The sequence below is a fragment of the Crinia signifera genome, chromosome 19, assembly GCF_055691185.1.
Source record: "Crinia signifera chromosome 19, ASM5569118v1, whole genome shotgun sequence".
Taxonomy (NCBI): Eukaryota; Metazoa; Chordata; class Amphibia; order Anura; family Myobatrachidae; genus Crinia; species Crinia signifera.
The window spans coordinates 96,042,246-96,063,416 of record NC_139226.1 but is presented as its reverse complement, the minus strand read 5'-3'; the positions used below and the strand labels follow the sequence as shown (position 1 = coordinate 96,063,416).

Below are 21,171 nucleotides of genomic sequence, written 5' to 3'. Positions count from 1 at the left end.
GTTGAGGTGGCAGTCGTAGGGAGGATTTTTGGATGCAGAGTAATTGGCAGGTAGCGCTTGAGGGTAATGCAGGAGTGTATCAACATTTCAGGGGCATGTCAGAGCCAGCGGCTGCATCCTTGTATGAAGTGGTACCAGCCCAGCGGCCTCTTACTCCAATGGACAATCTGAGCATCTATAGGGTTGATCTGAACTTCGCTGAAGCGTACCGATGTGCATCTGATGTTGCAGATGCTCTGTACTTAAGACAACAGGCAGTGGTATTTACATATATATTCTCTATTCTGCTGCTTAGAAAGATGCAGCAGTCACAGGATTTGCCCTCACCTCTGAATTAGGCCCTTGTTTAAAAACCACCAACCAACTGCCGGACAATTGACTGAAACTCCAACAACTCTTGTTTCCATATCAAGAGCTGAACCTGTCCTACCCAAAGTGTTCGATCTAATTTAAGTTCTAATGATGCTTAATTTAGGATATTATATAAATGAGTCTTAGCTTTGGCAATACACCCGGGTGATAGAAGTTTGTTTTTATTTGTGAATTAACACAACGGAAAATTCAGTGCATTACAGAACATGCTTCCTTGTGGTTGCTGACTATACAAATGGAAGTCTTTGTAGTAACTTTGATTTGTGGGGCTCATTCATATGTAAAGTAAATTTTTACAGCTCTGAATGACAGATATGCGCCGGGAGGCTCATTAATGTGCAGATACATGTCAGGGGCGCTGCCTGTGGAGGCACTAAATATGTTATCACACAATGCAGTACTATAAGGACACCAGTAAATTATCATTACATCTGCTACCGCACACTTTATGGTCTGTATACACAGTATGGTGTCCAAGGTTGGAAGCGGCACGTTAATTCCTAAAATATGTATTATGGGGGCCTTCAATAATAATTTGAAAGCAAACCTGTCTCCTAGAGGAACACATGATTTTTTAATATACTTGTGCATATGACCGATTAAGGTCTAAATGGGCCTGGAGCTGAAAATGATCAAGGGCCTATTATGCGCAATAATAGGGGTTGTGGCCAGCACCTAATAATGTGGGGGCGTGAACATTGTTCTGTTTGGGTGGTCTGCTCATGGGTGTGTCTGTATTTGTGTAAATACTTTCAACTAATTACATATGCCTGGAAAAGGCAGGGGGCTGGCATAGGAATAATGCAGGGAGGTGCACCCGCAGGATGCCAAAGGTGCACCCGCAGGATGCCGATGTCCTAAGATACCTACGGGGTGAGGCGGCATTCCAGTCATAAAAAAATTACTGAAAGCCAAAACTTGGTAGACAACGTTTCAGCACCTTTTATGTGGTCACGACACCATATAACCCTTATACAAATTATGCAAAACAATAGTAACCCCCTTATGCTGTACTTGCCTCTTACACACTATGCCACATGAATTGAGCTAAAATACACACTATACCAAACAGATTGAGCAATAATGCACAATATGCTTCATAAACAGGGGCATTGCATGCCAAAGGCGCGCATTAAAAATTTACACCATAATGCCCCTTACATGTTAAGCCACACATCATAATGTCCATTACGCATTATGCCAAACACCATAATGCCTATTAAAAATGATGCTACATAAGTGCTGCTTACCTACATGCTCATTGCCAGGGGTTCCATGCTCATTGCCATGTGGGATTACATGCTCATTGCCAAGGGGGAATACATGCTCGCGGTAACTGGGGGACAGCCACCGCTGGGTAGAAATTACAGCAAGTGACAGCCGTGCAGAGAGCAGGGGGCTGCCCGGCTGTATTCAGAGCACTGCAGGTCCCGGCTATTTGAAATACCATATTTGCCGGCGTATAAGACAACTTTTTTCCCCTGGAAAAACATGCCTCCAAGTGGGAGGGTCGTCTTATATGCCGGGTACACTGGGATCAGGCCAGGATGCACAGGGTTAATAGAGGGGAGCCGGGCATGGGGATCAGCTGTATGATCCCCGCACCCACAGTACAGGTGCAGCGGGGATGGAAGCGGCGGCGAACGGAGTGGTGCTTTGAATCTGGCGCCGCAACGACCACCAATCCAAAGCGTCGCTCACGGCGGTTTGAATCTAACTCCATTCAGGAGCCAATCAGGGCTCCCGAGTCGGGAGCCAATGGCAGATGGCTGCGGCGAGCCAATCAGCGCTCTCGCCGCGCCGTTCTCGGCCCTGCCCCCGGCTTCTGACATCAGACAACGCAGGGAGGGCGAGGAAGGAGGTACCCCAGCTGAGGAGCAAGAGGACGCCGGAAGCCGCCGGAGGACGACCCAGAAGACTGTGGCGGGGAGAAGAACTCCTGCGGCCGCTGAAGAGGCCAGAAGACGCCGGGATCAAGAAAGAATATCTCCAGCGCCATCTGCAGGAAGAGCAGAAGCGGCGCCGCCGCTGGCCAGGACAGGTCAGCGGCAGAAGAAAGATGGCGGCTGGATCCGGAGAGGCCAGCAGGGGTGGAAAGCAGAAGAGCTGACGAAGCTCCCCCCTGCTGCCTCTCCCAACATCAGGTAGGCGGCCCCAGGCCACCTACCCCTCCCTAGAACACCGGGTGATCGGGCACTAGGCCCGTCGGGAACAGATCAGGCCCTCCGTCCTGTGGGCATGATAGTCCGTGGGCATTTAATTGTTAGGCCCTCCTGGCCTTTTTGTATTTAGCTCCTGGGGCCCTCCTATTGTTGGGGGGTCGTCTTATACGCCCGGTCATCTTATACACCGGCAAATACGGTAATACCCCTTCCACACCATAATATGCAGGGACTTATCCGGGAATATGGTCCCAGGATCATACAGGGACATTCCCGGGCTGGCCCCTTTTACACCAGCCTAGTCCCTGCATTTTCTGGTGTGAGGGGGAGAGAACCCCCCCCCCCCCCTCCCTTTTAAACAACCAGCTATAACTTCAGAACCAACTGACCCATTTACATGTGGGCTTCGAATGATTTTGGTCCCATGAAACTGGGCCGTTGTCGTTCCAGAGAAATCTGTCCTCAAACAACATGAACAGCCATGAAATTAGATTTCAGAAAGGAAAAATCGGTTTACCCACAATATCTCTAGAACCAATGAACCCATATGGACCAGCCTGGTATCAGATTGAAGGCTCAGCGACCTTGATCTTCTGTGATGCCGGAGGGGGAACTGGCAGCCGCTGGACCCGGGTGGGGGTCAGAATTGACTGTAGCTCCATCAGGCCCATTGTTAATCCGGCCCTGTACTTGTGCACACCTCCCAACATGACCCTCTCCAGGAGGGACTCAATTCTCTGCTCCTGGACTTCCCGCTTAATGTATGATTGCCATGTTGAACAGGTTAATTGATAAGGAAGGCGTTTCACCACAGGTGATGGCAATCATAAACTAAGTGGGAAGTCCAGGAGCAGAGCATTGTGTCCCTCCTGGAGAGGGTCATGTTGTGAGGTATGCTTGTTGCTTGTATTATTCAAATTAAAAGTTGCATATAAGGCAGACTTATACTGCTTTCACATTGCAGAAATGGGTAATGACACGGTATTCTTAAATGGGACTTTAAAACGGGTCTGAGCCTTGAGACCTTTCACATTGCAGGTGAAAACCCTTTTAAAAATCATTTAATACCATTCAAAATTCAACCCGTTTAACCCCCAAGGGACATGTTTCAATCCATTGAAATAGAGCCATTCACACTGCCTAAAAAACGGCTTTAAAACGTGTAGGACTCTGCTTTTTAACCGTGTTGAAATACCGGTTATCTTTAACCAGTAAATCAACTTTGGCACTTTCACATTGCAGCCTTAAACGTTTTAAAATGGGAAAAAAAACGGCAATATACCGGTTTAAAAGTGCAATGTGAAAGGGGTATAAAAGGTGCCCATACACGTTACAATTATTGTATACAATATCGCAACTCGTTTTTGCGATGAGATGAGATCTAGTACAAAAAGTGTGCAGCAAATACTTTTTGTACTAGATCTTATCTCATCTCATCGCAAAACCAAGATGCGATTAGATGCGATATTGTATACAATAATTGTAACGTGTATGGGCACCTTAAGGTGGTTATTCAGTCCTGAATACTGCTGTGGTATGTCGTACACCGACGTACACAAAGCCACTCAGCTCCTAACTGTCACATTAGACCGATTGCTCACATTAAACATCCAGATCTGTCTGTGTGTGGCGCTAGACATAACTTTACCATTTAACTCCGCCCCCTCTTCACATTTGTGGTGTGGCCTAGTGAATGACATCCCAGCCCCACCATGAGTGACAATGCAAACAATTTCTGGGTTTCTCCTAGGCAGCTACGCTCATGAATGTATGACAGAGGAACCGCAGCAGGTATCAGGGACAGTTATGGTATAAAACATCTACAGTGTCTACAATCATATGGTTGACCACTAATGGTCGACGGTCACAACGTCAACAGGGTTAAATGGTCGATAGGGTCTAAAGGTCGACTTTGAAAAGGTCGACAGCTAAAAGGTCGACAGGGTTCAATGGTCGACATGGTCAAAATGTAAAAATTAGAAAGGTCGACATGGCAAAGGGTTGACGTGTGTTTTTAATGTTTTTAGGGTGTCTATGTCGACATGGACACTGTCTAAATGTACCGCTGCGCTCGCCATGCTTTGGGCTCGGTGCCTCACTGCGCTCGGCACACTATTTCATTCTCCCTCCATGCCCTAGTGGGTGGTAGGGCATGAAATACCACCTGCCGGCACATGTCGGCTCAAAATTTAGTAAAAAAAAAGGTGACCTTTTCCATGTGGATCTTTTGACCATGTCGACAATTTGACCATGTCAACCTTTTGGCTGTTGACCTTTAAACCCTGTCGACCTTTGGACCATGTCAACCAATAGTGGTTGACATTATGACTGTCACCCTAGAGTCATTCTATGATCAGTCCGGATACCTCCAGCAGCCACATCCTCCATAGGTTTCTATTACCCATTTCACACCAGCAGGGTTGCTCCCGCGACCAGCCCGGGATACAGGCTGGTGTGAAAGGTACTTACCCGGCTTTCCTGTCCTGGAAGTGAACCTGCTGCTGCTACTGTGCCGCTGCCCGGGGGGACCTGGGGACACGCAGCTGCCGGGTGCCGACCTGGCCCACCGCTCTGGGGACACGGAGCTGCCGTTTGTCTCCCCCCCCCCACGCTGCCCGGCGCTCTGGTGACACGGAGCTGCTGGGTACCGCAGCCCCCTGCCCTCCACTGCCCATCGCTCTGGGGACACGGACCTACCAGGTGCCCCCACCCAGCCACCGCTGCCCGTCATTCTGGGGACACAGGGCTGCCGGGTGTACCCTGCACTATCTCACACCATAAAATGCAGGGTCTAGGCTGGTGTTAAAGGGGCCAACTCGGGAATTTCCCTGCATGATCTGGGGACCATATTCTCAGGTAAGTCCCAGCATTTTCTGGTGTGAAAGGGGTATTTGAGGGATGGGATGATGCCAGATTTACCAATACCCAGAGTTATTGGTTGCTATGGGCAACATCCCATCTTTAGTAGAACTCCCATCTTAGTAAATTTAACCCAAACTGTCTGGGAAACACTAATTATATAATTAATCTAGAGTATTGTGTTCAATTCTGGAGGCCATATCTCCAGAAGGATATAAATACATTAGAGACTGTACAAAGAAGGGCAACTAAAATGGTGCATGGCCTACATCACAAAACGTACCAGGAAAGACTAAGGGCGAGATGTACTAAAGGGAAAATGCGGTAAAACCCCTGTTTTACCGCATTTTCATATGTACTATTACCCGGCCGCACCGTTATCGCAGGGCAGGGTATCGCCACCTATGGGCTTCTTTTCACCGTGTCGCCGCAACCCCGCTGCCTCGCCGACGCCCCCTTTCCCCCCTCCCTTGGGCTTACCTTCTTGCAGGTCCTCCTGGACCCCGGAAGATAAGCCCTTCCTCTCCCTATCAACGCAGCCGGACATCCTTCTGGCTGCAGGGGGGAGGAGGAGGCGCCGGGGACAGCCTGCTTAGTTGTCCCCGGCGTGTAGGCAGCAGAAGCCGGCTGGGAGGTGACGGAGACCCCCCGCAGACCAGAGTACAGGTATCGCGGGGGGGCTCCGTTACCGCACCGCGATGTCAGCTGCATATGTTAGTACATATGCGCTGGCATCGCGGCGCGAAGGGCGGCGATGTATTTTAATACATCTCGCCCTAAAAATGATCTTAATATGTATAGTTTACAGCAGAGAAGGTTAAGGGGGGGACATGATAGAAACTTTCAAATTTATCAAGGGCTTTAACAAGGTACATTCTTCACAGGAAGAGGAGCAACAGAACACGAGGACATGCACTGACACTAGAGGGAGGAAGATTCAGGAGAAATTTGAGGAAGAATTACTTCACAGAAAGAGTAGTAGATAAGTGGAATAGCCTCCCATCAGAGGTGGTAGAGGCAAATACAGTAGTACAATTTAAACATGCTTGGGATAGGCATATTGATATCCTTACAAAAAAAATAAGGATCAAATATGGTTTGAGGCAACATGTTTAAAAAGGGGGCAGACTAGATGGGCCAAGTGGTTCTTAGTTGCCATCAAATTCTATGTTTCTATGAACAAACCCTACAGAATGGATGTAGTCAGGGGTCCCATGGAATGTAGTGCATTACCAGTAACATCTGCTACATCCCCCGTATCTACACCCTGGTACCACAGAGCTGACATTGTTATACTTCACACATTGTAGCTTATGGATACAGTGTCAAGAGCAGTAACACAGTGCCGTAAGGAGGCTGGTATTTTACATGTGGACATGTTCTGCAGATTAATGCTATATAATACCAGGCTAATGTGGCTCCTCATACAAAAGAAGAATAACAGGTAACACGTGGCGCAATGCTGCCTTCAATCACAATCCCTGAAGATACACCTTTACTTCAAAGCACAGAATTGGAAAAAAAGTTGGAATATAGAATGAATGGCACAATACAATACTTGAAGATTTTATGTTCGGACACCACCTTTTATGGGATGAGTTGTTCTTAGGCGAATATTGGTTACCAGGCCGTAATAGAGAAATAAAAAATAAAAATAAACAGTGATTAGAATTCGGTGTGTGTGTGCGTCTCTTAATATAATTACTCTAATGAGTGATATTTCAGGTGTGAAAAATAAACTTGGTCCCATAAAGCGTACCGAAACTCACGTTGTTTTCGGATAATATCCCTCTTTTAAAGGTTTCTTTATCACGGTCTCAGGAAACTTGACAGATGGACGTTCTTTTTTGTTCATATGGTGACCAAGTGTTTTCACGTGTGCTCAAAGAAAGAAGATAAATTGTGTCTCAAACTACAATGTGACCGTGTATTTTTTTTTTTTTTAGCAAGTGGGGAGCTGTACAAAAATAATGAGTCTTGACAGCGTACCTCACTTACATTTATATCTGAGTAAAAAAACACATATAAAGGTTTCTTTGTTTCAAAAAGAAGGCGTACCCCTACTCACGATGTTAACTGGGGTTTTCAAACCTATAAAGGTTTCTTTTGTATGTGTTTTCCACTGGTGCAACAGACTGAGTGATTCTGAAAATCAAATGTGTGTCTCCTGGCCTGATATCTCCAGTATTCCGAAGTACAGAGAACATAAACAGAATGCCCAATGGTTAAATATAACAAACATTTTTTGGGTTCCACAGAAGGTTCATCCACCATATAAAATGGTGTACCTTACTCACCCCATTAAGTAGGGGACAAATGCCCGTAATGGTTTCTTTTCCAATATGTCATTTGCTGATGATAGATATTCCCAGATAAAACCAGAGAACCAATTTGATAAAAAGGGGTTCCAGAAGGTTTAATCCATAAAAAATTCTTTACATGTATCCCATGAACAAATCATGTGGGCAAGTACCAAAACAAAGTCCAAAAAACCATCCAAAAATTCCCAAAATGTTGCCTTCTTTTTGAAACAAAGAAACCTTTATATGTGTTTTTTACTCAGATATAAATGTAAGTGAGGTACGCTGTCAAGACTCATTATTTTTGTACAGCTCCCCACTCAAAAAAAAGAAATACACGGTCACATTGTAGTTTGAGACACAATTTATCTTCTTTCTTTGAGCACAAGTGAAAACACTTGGTCACCATATGAACAAAAAAGAACGTCCATCTGTCAAGTTTCCTGAGACCGTGATAAAGAAACCTTTATAAGAGGGATATTATCCGAAAACAACGTGAGTTTCGGTACGCTTTATGGGACCAAGTTTATTTTTCACACCTGAAATATCACTCATTAGAGTATTTGGTACTTATGTATTAACTGGGCTCCCATGTTAAATGCACCCCATTTTTTCATACCGCTACTATCCAACTACGCATGGAGTTGATTTTATATAGTGTGGCGAGCGCAGCGAACCACTGTGCCCGAAGAGTGGCGAGCGCAGCGTGCCCCGCGAGGGGACGCAGTCTTATAAGAAAAACGGGAGCCCAGATATTACATAAGTACCGAGTATTTATATTAAGAGACACACACACACCGAATTCTAATCACTGTTTATTTTTATTTTTTATTTCTCACGATCTATTACGGCCTGGTAACCAATATTCGCCTAAGAACAACTCATCCCATAAAAGGTGGTGTCCAAACATAAAATCTTCAAGTATTGTATTGCGCCATTCATTCTATAATGTGGCTCCTCACCTCTATGAGGGGATTAAAGTAATGTGTACACAGGCAGACACTAGATGGTGCCCGGTTGAGCAATTCAAGTGATGCTCTGTTCAGGCGCCCCCAGCTACTGGCACTGACAGTTCCGTCATTTTGACAGGCTGGGAACTAGAGTTATGGTAGATGATAGACAATGTCTAGGTCGACAGTCACTAGGTTGACAACTAATGGTCGACACTGACTAGGTCGAATGGTTGACATACCCTTGGTCGACATTGACAGAAGGTCAACACAAGCTTTAGGTGGACACGAATAAGGTCGACGTGAGGTTTTCTCTTTGTTGTGTCTATGTCGACATATGTATAAGTGTACCATGTCCTCTCACATGGCTTGCTGCGCTCGGTACACTATTATGATCTTACTCTATGTCCACTTGGATAGTAACGTAGGAAATAAAACATGAACATCTCACATCGACCTTATTCATGTTGAACATGCCGACCTTAGACTTATATCAACATTCTTTCAATGCCGACATAGTATCTATCTATCTATCTATCTATCTATATGAATATCGCTGGATAAATATACAACGTCCCGGTGCCTTCTGTGATAGCGCTCACTCTAAAGTTGCGTATCCCATGTAGCCTTGCAGATCGGCGGTACTCGGTAATGAAAACTCACAAGCAGACGCTGATAGACTCCAACGTTTCAATGATTTATTTCATTTTCGTCAGGGCAGCAATACAATGTAAAAACTCACCATTCTTGTAGTGCTCCCCTTCACCAAACTTCCTCCCAGCGCCGGAAGCAGACCACTGCCGCACTTGCGCCCGGAAGCTGTCACTCCCGTGCAAACCTTCACCACCATCTTGTTTAAGGGAAGAACAGGCAACAATAAACATAGAAGTATTGGCATAAATCACACAACATCATAAGAAACATTGTAATCCCATAGTCTCATTTAATCCCAAAGGATTTAGGGAATTTAGCAGAAAAATCCATTTTGTCTGTTTTTGCAACAAGAGTTTGGATCTACTACCTCCATATGTTTAATCGCTGCGGGGGACTGGCCTACTTCTGCATAATGCCTGGCCACAGGCTGGTTGCTAGTACCATCCAGGACAGCTGCACGTATCACCATCCTATGCTGTGCCATCCTGACCTTGAACTGACAGTCAGTTTTCCCCACATATAACTTGCCACACGGGCAAGATGAGAACATACACTACATAAGATGAAGTGCAACCCAAACGATGTTGTATTTTAAAAGACTTGGGCTCTGTGGGATGTTTAATACAGCTACCTGTTAGCATGTACACGCAGGTCACACGGAATAAATACGAAATCCCGGTGTCCAAAATCCTGACGCCGGAATCCCGACCACCGAAATCCCGACAAGGGGGGGGGAGTGGATCACCGCCCCACAGCGGGCCCGGTGCCTCGCTACGCTCGGCACACTAATTTATTCTCCCTCTATGGGTGTCGTGGACATCCACGGAGGAAGAAAGTGTCGGGATTCCGGCGATCAGGATTCCGGCGGCCGGGATTCCGGCGGTCGGGATGTCAACTGCATCCCGGTCACACACCCCATACATTTGTAACATCCTAGTTTGGGAGTTCCCCAAAACATTGTGGTATGACTTTTACCCAAATTGGTCACATCTGAGTGCACCACAAAATCTCTTATATTTTTCCCATTGGAGTAGCTGGTCATGATTTTTTTTATTTTTGAGTGATGTTAGAGAAGTATCCGAGGAGACAATTGGCCAGTGTTTTTTAATGGCTGTTTTGGCTAGATGGCTGGAAGTATTAAACCTTTTTTTAGTTTTTTTACTTAAAGTGTTGTCCCTCGTCCTCTGCATCACTTTCTGTTTGATTTTTTGAAGCTCAGCTCGATCATAACTTTTTGGTCATCAGATCCAACTGATAATCCGCATCCTCATCTATATTGCATATTCTCCTAACCCTGGGGAATTGGGATAGGGGTAACCCCTTCTGTACTGGCAATGGATGGAAAATAGAGGGGGACAAAAGCACATTCCTGTCTGTAGATTTAACAAACAATGAAGTATTTAGTGTAGACTCCCGCAAATCTATCCTAACATATCGATAGTAGTGTCCGATACATTGCTGGTAAGTTTGACAGGACTGTTGTTCCTATTCTGTTTCAAGATAATTTCATCCAGGGACTCTGTCTGTCTATCTATCTATCTATCTATCTATCTATCTATCTATCTATCTATCTATCTACCTAAAGCTGTGTACACACGGGGGCAGGGCTATTTTTCAGTAGGCTCCAGCAGGAACTGAGGCCCTTATTCTAGTTCACTCTTTCTGACAAAATATTTCTTAGACGGACAGAACCATGTGCACTGCAGGTGAGGCAGGTGTAAAACCCCACCCAAATCTAATTATCTCTGCACAAGTAACACTTGCCTCATCTGCAGTGCACATGGTTTTGTCCATCTAAGAAATATTTTGTCAGAAAGAGTGAACTAAAATAAGGGCCTCAGTTCCTGCTGGAGCCTGCTGAAAAATAGCCTTGCACGGGGGCGATATATTGCTCAGTGTCTCCTTTTCATCAGCGACCAGAGATGGAGGGAACCTCTGCTGGGGGAGCCACAGAGGGAATCAGCTGGTCGCAGGAGCGCGCTCTTGCGACCAGCGATCATAAGGGGGCTAAAAACGGGAGCGCACACCCGGCGATTTATCGCCGGTGCACACTCCAATCGCTGGCAATATGGTCGCTCAGCGACCATATTGCCAGCGATTATAGCTGTGTGTACACACCATAACTCCTCCTCACCTCTATGAGGTGAACTGCGGCCACTGTACCTTCCCGTGTCGGCCTTGGAATGGTCCCATTAGGGTCAGGAACAAGCGATTGGGGGTACACACTGTACGATGTGAATGCTATATCATTCTGATCCACATCAGAACAATATATTGGACTATAGATCGTATACAGTGTACCCAGACTGAGTATAATAAGCCCATTAATCACTTCCTCCTCTAGACCTCACATCCTCCACCCAGTGCCTCTGATGTCCCCCGAGGTCTCACTGACATATCAGACATCTCTTATCACAGTACAGCAGCATCTGTCTCTTGGGACCACAGTGAGGACTTTCATTATATAACATAGGGAAATCAGCAGGAACATCAATCTATATAATATATGCATCATAAGGGAATACTAGTATGTGACACATCTAACTGCAACAGTCGTAGTATTACTATGCTGGACTCAGTAAAGGGGATAAATAATACCCCACCATATACCCCCCCGACCCAAACCCATGGTCATACCTCCCAACATGACCCTCTCCAGGAGGGACACATTGCTCTTAATTTATAATTGCCATCACCTGTGTTGAAGCCCCTTTCTTAGCAATGTACCTGTTCAACACAGATGAGGGTAATCATACAGTAAGAGGGAAGTCCAGGAGCAGAGCAATGTGTCCCTCCTGGAGAGGGTCCTGTTGGGATACCCCCAGTCCTCCTGTCTCCGTGGGTATAGATTATTAGGTCAACAGTTAGTAGGCTGACCACTATTGGCCGACACATAAGCAAAATGTTGACATGTCAAGGGGTTTTTTTTGGGGGGGGGGGGGGGGGGGTTGCATGATGTTTTGGGAGCGAAGGTATTTCACACTCGCCAGACCGTTTGCTCCAGAGGGGACGGATAGGGGGGCGGCAGAAGGGGAACGACCATTATTTTATGGTTGTCCCCTGGGAACACAGGTGTCAAGCGTGGCATGACATCACATGACATCAACTCCTGCCCCGTTTTTGACGATCAGTGGTGGAAACAAAAGTCAGCGACCATGGAATGATTTCTCTCCACTTTGGGCAGCATGCGAGGGGATGTGCTGGTGTACAAATCCCCTCCCATGCTGGTGAGAGGATTCAGCGAGTATATGCAGCCTAACGAACAGGTCTGAATCAGGCTCTTATATAGGATGGACAGTGGGATTTCCGTGACCAGCATAGAACAACCTGACATATCATGTCCCGTAGACATTAATAGTAGATAGTTATGTATGTATGTATGTATGTATGTATGTATGTATGTTGTATGTATGTATGTATGTATGTATGCATTTACTGTATTATTGAACGCCACTGTCCGGGATAATAATATTATTACCATTTGCTAAATGATTATTTAAATCTCTGTTTTTTAGATGCTACAACCTGTGCAATATATGCTTATAGCCGGTGACATCTTGTAACAGGTCCCCCTCCCCAGCTGGTCCCCATGCCTCCAGATGTCACTATCACAGGGACGCATGTCCCATTGTCTCCGCTGCTCTGGGATTGGCTGCTGAGTGTGGGAACCTCTGTCTTGGCTGATCCTCACACATCATTATGCAGAGAGAGCTGTATATAGAGGGCACTGGGCACAGCAGCCTCTCACTCACTGATGATGGAGGAGAGAACGAGACAGTCTATGACAGCAGCACTGACAGGGAGAAATGGTCAGAGAGAGAGCTGAGATCTCGGAGGTGACAGTGACCGTCCTACTACAGCAGCCCTGGCTGGGAGAAGTAAGTGTGTGGTTCTAGCACTGCCCATGTTCCCCATGTGTCCTGTTGGGAGAAGAGAGGAGGATGTAGGAGGTGAAGGACAATGTCATTTATATCTATTTTTGTCTTGTTCTAGGTATGACAGCTGCCAGCCAGGCCCATGGAGAAGGCTTCAGATGTGTCCAGGACGCTGTTCGCTCCAGCAGAGCAACGCTACCAGCTGCTGCAGAACCTCCCAGGGCCAAGAGCTGTTTCACCCCTTCCCAGACCCTGGTGCACACAGGAGGACAGTCTTTTGGAGATCCTGGTGATAACTGTCCAGACTGGCTGTACACCCGCTATACCTGACTGTGCCCCTCCCCCCGCCTGAGTGACCTATGGTCAGTGTGCTATCAGTAAACCTGTAAGGTGTACACTAATGTGCTATCCTGAGGTGGGGGTAAGGTCACCTGTACACACCTGCCACTAATGTGCTATCCTGAGGTGGGGGTAAGGTCACCTGTACCCACCTGCCCCTAACGTGCTATCCTGAGGTGGGGGTAAGGTCACCTGTACCCACCTGCCACTAATGTGCTATCCTGAGGTGGGGGTAAGGCCACCTGTACCCACCTGCCGCTAATGTGCTATCCTGAGGTGGGGGTAAGGTCACCTGTACACACCTGCCGCTAATGTGCTATCCTGAGGTGGGGGTAAGGTCACCTGTACCCACCTGCCACTAATGTGCTATCCTGAGGTGGGGGTAACGTCACCTGTACCCACCTGCCCCTAATGTGCTATCCTGAGGTGGGGGTAAGGTCACCTGTACCCGCCTGCCGCTAATGTGCTATCCTGAGGTGGGGGTAAGGTCACCTGTACCCACCTGCCCCTAACGTGCTATCCTGAGGTGGGGGTAAGGTCACCTGTACCCACCTGCCCCTAACGTGCTATCCTGAGGTGGGGGTAAGGTCACCTGTACCCACCTGCCCCTAATGTGCTATCCTGAGGTGGGGGTAAGGCCACCTGTACCCACCTGCCACTAATGGTGTAAGGTTACCCCACTGTGACTTAATATCAGCAGTCCTGGGTGAGCTACTGTATATATAATATGCGAGAGTGATGTTATCACCGTCATAATGTAATCACTATGTGATGTATGAATGTATTATGTCTGTGCTGTACGCAGCAGCTCTCCTATATGGAGGTGGTAATGTATTATGTCTGTGCTGTACGCAGCAGCTCTCCTATATGGAGGTGGTAATGTATTACTATACAGTATAACAGTAGTTGTCTTCTATGAAGAACACGTTCTATGCTTTTTAGTGACGCATTCTATGGATGTTATCAGTGATACAGTGTATCATATGGGAGCTCAGTCCTCGCTTTGTAATATACCCGTGAGATGTAATATTGACACCATGTGACCGGGGGTATACAGAGTATTATCGTGTAATCTGTACTAACAGAATGACAGATATTATTGCCTATGCTTTTGGTTATTGATCATTCTATATCAATAAATATAGGCCTTGTTTGTATATTACAGTAAATGTATTCTCCTGGAGAATGAAGCTTATTGCCAGTTCAATATTTGGATGTATATAGTACAGTACATTAGTACTGATTTATTCGGATATTAAAGTTTGTGTTTCATGTGTATTTGCTGTGTTTTCAGTATCTGCGAACACATCGGACAGGAATCCTACAAGGTTCAGGTACTATAAGATGACATTTGCCGCAAGTGTCAAACATGCTAAGTAAAACATGTAACATGTATGATGGTATGCAATATTTGCAGGGATTATCACATGTATAATGTACCTATGTTAGTATGCAATACTTGCAGAAGACTGTAGATGCTGAATAATTCGTTCCCGTGATGAGAGTGATTGCAGTTGTCAACAATAAAATGAAATAAATATAAATTCTGTGACTTTTGTTTATTCTTTTTTAATAAGTGTTTTGATGCCTCACAATCTTCATTACACTGATTATTAGACTGATTAATACACTAATGTATAGAAGTACAGAAATATCTGGGGCTTACTATATATATATATATATATATATATATATATATATATATATATATATATATATAAAAAATAAAAACCTCTAATGGGTTAAAGGGCCTAAACATGGGGAGGTAATAACAGGCTAACAGTGCTCCACACCTATAAGGGGGGAATTCAAGTTTTATGTGGGCCGGCGACCACTAGATGGTGCCCAATGGGGCATTTCAAGTGTTGCGCCGATCGGGCTCGCACAGCCACCATTACTGTATGTTGTTTCATCAGTTAACCAGCTGGTAACTAGTTAATTACAATTAATAAATAAAAACCAGTGGACCATTTTATCCTAAAGCAAACACATATTGGGCCTGATTCAGGAACAGATATTGTAACTATGATCAGTCCCAGGCATGTCCAAACTATGGCCCTACAGCTGTTGTGATACTACAAGTCCCATGATGCCTTGCCACAGTTTTGCTATTAAAGAATGCTAAAACGATGGCAAGGCATGCTGGAATGTGCAGTTTCACAACAGCTGGAGGGCCACAGTTTGGACATGCATGGTCTAAACTCACTTAAGGTGCATACACACTGAGGGATTTTAGCCCATCTAAGCAATTTTACTGGGGGTGTACGGCTTTCCATAGCAGGAAGCTATGGAAAGCCATCCACCCCGACCGCCGGGCAGTGATGCGAGAGCGTGCAGCAGTGCTCACCGCCAAGCTGTACACACTGGGCGGCTATTGAGCTAAAAGCAGCACAAACGACAAAACTGTGCTGCCTCAGGTCAAAATCACCCAGTTCGTATGGGCCTTTAAGTACTTTACCATACAACATGGTAAATTGCCCCATACATTAGGCCGACTTGCCCGAACTTTGTGCCAAGTTGTGCATGTGATAAATTGCATGCGAGTTATCACATGTAGCTGCAGGTGGCGGACGTCGGCGAGGGGATCAGGGACCGGTGAGCAGCGGGGGGGGAAGGGGCGGCGCAGGGAGGCGGGCAGGGGAGGAAGCCGCTAATAATGATATGCCATTGGACTGATTGTTCTCTGTAATGTGCTGTGTAATACTCTATGGACCTTATTCAGGTCCAAATCCTTGCATGCAAATTCGCAAGCGAGCGTGATGTTTTTTAAATGTGCATTTCTGCGCATGTGCATGCACTGCAAACAGATTGTTCGCCAGATGCACATACCCAACATTGCGGCTGCTGGGGCGGCGGGCCGGGGGACTCGGGGCGTTCCCATAGAAATCACCCGGTGACATGGGTTCCAGGGGTGGTTAGCTGACATCACCGGATGTCAGCTGCCCGCCCCCTTCCCTCAGAGTGCACACGCACATCTAAGGTTGCTCTTAGCAACCTTAGATGTGCTTGTGCCTTCCACATCACCATTGCGTGATGTGGGTGTTCCCCCTGCAGGCTGCGAATGGATGTTTGTGTCAAACATCCATCCACAGCCAGGGTGTGCGAACACACGCTTTGGGAGGTGGGGTTTGGTGGACTCTCAATGCTGTGAATTTGCAGCCTTGCGAATCAACCCCTATGTGTATATACTCCTATAGATTGTAAGCTTGCAGCAGGGCCCTCCTACCTCCAAGTCTCTCTGTTGTTACCCAGTTTGTTTTATCACTGTCTACTATTGTAAAGCGCAACGGAATCTGCTGCGCTATATAAATAAATAAATACTCCGCGCAGTGGCTTGCCCCTGATGTTCCGGGTAATGAGGTCTCACTGATATATCAGACATCTCTTATCACACTACAGCAGCGACTGTCTCTGGAGACTGCAGCGAGGACTCTCATTACTAACCCTGGGAAACCAGCAGTAACATCAATCTATATATGGATTGTAATTGATACTTGTGTCCTGTACAGATCACACATCTACATTGTATTACATTCATAGCTGGACTCAGAAGATAAACAGGACAAGCCACAAATGGGTAGCTGCAGCCTCCCCCCATGGGACAGAGAGACAGATGCAGAAAAACCCAAAGCGGTCAGTTAGTATGTATGTTATGTCGACTTTTGACTGTCAATCCTTTCCCATTGTCGACTTACTGCTTGTGTTGACCTAATGAACCCTGTCGACCTAACCCATTTCGACCTTCAGTCATGTAGACCTGCGGTCATGTCAACCTTCATGCATGTCGTCCGAGTAGTGTCAACCTAAAGCTTGTCGACCTAGTTGGTGTCTATCCAGTGATCCATACCCGGCAGAGTATGTTACAATAATGCTGTTATATAAGTCACAGAAATTGGAAGTGATTTCTATGGGTACATTTACTACAGCTTCTAAATATGAAGAGATGAAGTTGCTCATAGCAACCATTCCGATTCTGTCTAACATTTTAGACAGAGAAATGATAGAGAAATGATAGACAGCATGTGATTGGTTGCTATGGGCAACATCACCTCTTCATTTGTTTAAGCTTTAGTAAATGTGCCCCTTATATCTGTGCTGTGTGACACTGTGACAGGCGGTGTATGGGAAAACACGCTTTACTAAAGGACATTAAAATGATGACATCAGAACTCCCCCGTTATAAGTGATGACATCACAACGCACTGTTTATACACAGTATACATATTTATTATTTGCAGTACTTTATACGTATAGGGGGTTATTCTGGTTGATTCGCTCGGATGCAAATTTGCATCGATGCGAGTGAAACAGATCCCGCCTTGCGAATGGTGCTACGCCGGCCAACCATTCGCAAGGCGCGTGTGTTCGCACTGGCTTCGAATGGATGTTTTACATAAACATCCATTCGCAGCCTACGAGGTAACACCTACATGATTCGATGGTCGCCAACCTTCAAATGATGTGGAACGTGTACGCTCAGAGCAACCTTACATATGCGTGCACATTTGGAGGGAAGTGGGCGGGTTGCTGACATCCGGTGACGTACCCGCGTCATCGGCCATTTGCATGAGAACACTAAGCATTCCCATGGGAACGCCCATGAAACGCGGGGCGTTCCCATATGCTAATGGTCCGCCCCGCCACCCTCCGTCCACAAGGATCGTTCACAGTTCGTTCGCAGTGACTGCATGCACCCAGCGCATGCGCAGAAATGCGAATGCACACGGCCGTGCGAACAGACCAGAATAAGGTCCATAGTTACATCATTTGTGTGTTACCATGGAAATATAGACATCCTGGTATATATTCTAAGGTTTCAAAGGTAACCATAGTCACCAATGATAGTATTATAACGTGAAATACAATTTGTGTAATGAGTCTCAAGTGTCTGTTTTATATATATACATATATATATATATATATATATATATACTTCACTTATATTTGGAGAGTAGTGATGTCATTCATAATACATATATTTGTAGTGATGTCATTTAACAAATGATGTAACACTATAAAAGAAGTGTGCTCCCAATACAAAGCACTTGTTACGTGTGACTGTGCAGCATGTGACCATCTCACCGCAGTGGGCTCATTATGTATTGCTAATATATGTGTGAGGATCAGGCAGTGAACAAGTTCCCACACTCAGCAGCCAATCACAGGCAGGATGAGCGTGTGTCCCAGTAATTGTGGCATCTGCAGGCTGGAATACAGAATGCTGGGGGCTAGGAGGGGGTTGGGAGTGTGGGAAAGACCTGTTACAAGATGGTATCTTCAATAAAGACATATGGTAGCACCACTCATACTTTGGGGAAAATTTACTAAGATGGCAGTTCTATTTCACATGGATGTTGCTGTAGGCAACCAATCAGATTGTGTCTATTTTCTTATAGAGGGTGCTAAATAAATAAGGAGTAGATTCTGATTGGTTGCCCATAGCAACATCCCATGTGTTAAAAAGAAACAATAAAAACAATACAATGTAATAAAAAAAAAATATTTTTGAGGACATTGTTTTCCAAGACAATATACATTAGGCAAAGGTTTGTGTTATGAATTGGTCACAGGACTGCATTGCATTGTGTGCCCCGATCCATCGTTCATTTCTTCACCCCATTGGGTATGCTGCTCGTCCAATGGGGAAATTCAATGTCTGATGCAGTGTATATTGCATGCAGCATGTAGTGATGTATTGTGTCGGATTGTATTGTGTGTAAGGCGGTGATCAATTGGTGCGTACACACTGGTCAATATATCAGCTGTTTGATTGTCTGGTTGATATATAGCAATGGAACATCGGCCAGTGTGTACCAGCAATAAATATATATATGTGAACAGTGTTATATATGGAGCGTTTCCTGGGCATACCCATGAAAACGCTAGGTGCACCCAGGAAAAATGCTGGGTGTCCCCATGCCAAATCAGGTGGGCAGCTGCCTGCCAGGGTCGGGCGACTGACGTCAGCCACCAGCCCAGTTCTCGGAGTGGACGGCGCAAATATAGGTCAGTCAAGACCATTGAATGATTTCACCTCCGTGCACTAACCTGGCGAATGGATGTTTATGCAAAAAATCCATTTGCAAAGCGGCAGTGATGTGTGTACCGCGATGGGGGAGGGGCATTCGTTTGTCCGGTGGGCGGCGTTACATGGCTTGATAAGCATCGATTTTTCACTGTTTAGTGAGTGAACCAGAATCTCCCCCTATATGTATGGTATACTGGGGTGATGTCACTATTCAACAAAATATATAATTACTAGGTGATTCATCGCGCCCTACGGGCGCTCTTCACACCGTCGTAAGGGGCTGCGCCCCCTTAATTTGTGAACGTTTGTATATGAGAAATATGGTTAGAATTGTATGAAAGATGCCCTGTATTGCAACTTAGGTGTCCGCGAATCGCGGGAGGGGGGGTCGCGGAGGGTGCCGTGAATTGCAGGAGGGGGGGTCGCGGGGGGTGCCGCGAATTGCAGGAGGGGGGGTTGTGGGGGGGTGGATGCTGCGAATCGCGGGAGGGATTGCAGAGAATCGCGGGAGGGGGGTCGCGGGGTGGGTTGCCGCAAATCGCGGGAGGGGGGTTACGGGGGCGGGGGTTGCGGCGAATCATGGTAGGGGGGGTCGCGGGGGGTGTGCCGTGAATCACGGGAGGGGGGGTCACGGGGTGGGGTGCCGAGAATCGCGGGGGGGTGTGTGTGTGCCGTGAATCGCGGGAGTGGGGGGGGGTGGGATGCGAATCGCCACAAGAAAAAATCAACACAGAAAGGTTAACACATGTAAATGTTGACATAAGTGTGGCACTTCATTGGTGTCCATGTCGACACATGAGAATGAATATGAAAATATTCAAAAAATGAAAGAAAAAAAAAAAACTCATGTCAACCTTTTTCATTGTCGACCATAGCCATGTCAGTGTTTTCCATGTGCAATTTAATTCTGGAGCTGCCGCGAATCACGGGGGGTGCCGCAAATTGCGGGAGGGGGGGGTCGCGGGGTTGGGTGCCGCGAATCGCGGGAGGGCGGGGTTCACAGGGGTTCCGGTGGGGGGTTGCTGCGAATTGCGGGAGGTGGGGGGTGCCGCGAATCGCGGGAGGGGGGGTTGCGGGGGGTGTGACGCGAATCGCCACAAGTAAAAATCAACACAGAAAGGTCAACACATGTAAATGTTGACATAAGTGTGCCACTTCATTGGTGTCCATGTTGACACATGAGAATGAATATGAAAACATTCAAAAAATGAAATAAATCTTCAAAAACTCATGTCAACCTTTTTCATTGTCGACCATAGCCGTGCCAGTGTTTTGCATGTGCCATTTAATCCTGGGGCTGCCGCGAATTGCGGGGGGTGCCGCGATTTGCGGGAGGGGGGGATTGCGGGGGGTGGGTGCCGCGAATCGCGGGAGAGCGGGGTTCATGGGGGTTCCGGTGGGGGGTTGCCGCGAATTGCGGGAGGGGGGGGTCGCGGGGGGGTGCCGGGGTGGCGCGAATCGCCGGAGGGGGGTTGCGGGGGGTGTGACGCGAATCGCCACAAGAAAAAAATCAACACAGAAAGGTCAACACATGTAAATGTTGACATAAGTGTGGCACTTCATTGGTGTCCATGTCGACACATGAGAATGAATATGAAAATATTCAAAAAATGACAAAAAAACTTCAAAAAC

General features: G+C 46.5%; 1 protein-coding gene across 1 annotated transcript in view; it reads right to left on the bottom strand.

Annotated features, from left to right (window-relative positions):
- LOC146041597 (uncharacterized) overlaps positions 1-21,171 on the bottom strand; it is a 47,974-nt gene that overhangs the window by 11,958 nt on the left and 14,845 nt on the right. The window contains exon 4 of the mRNA XM_083161543.1: positions 9,386-9,532. Coding sequence (XP_083017669.1) covers positions 9,386-9,532 — 147 coding nt within the window. The remainder of the gene's footprint in view (positions 1-9,385; positions 9,533-21,171) is intronic.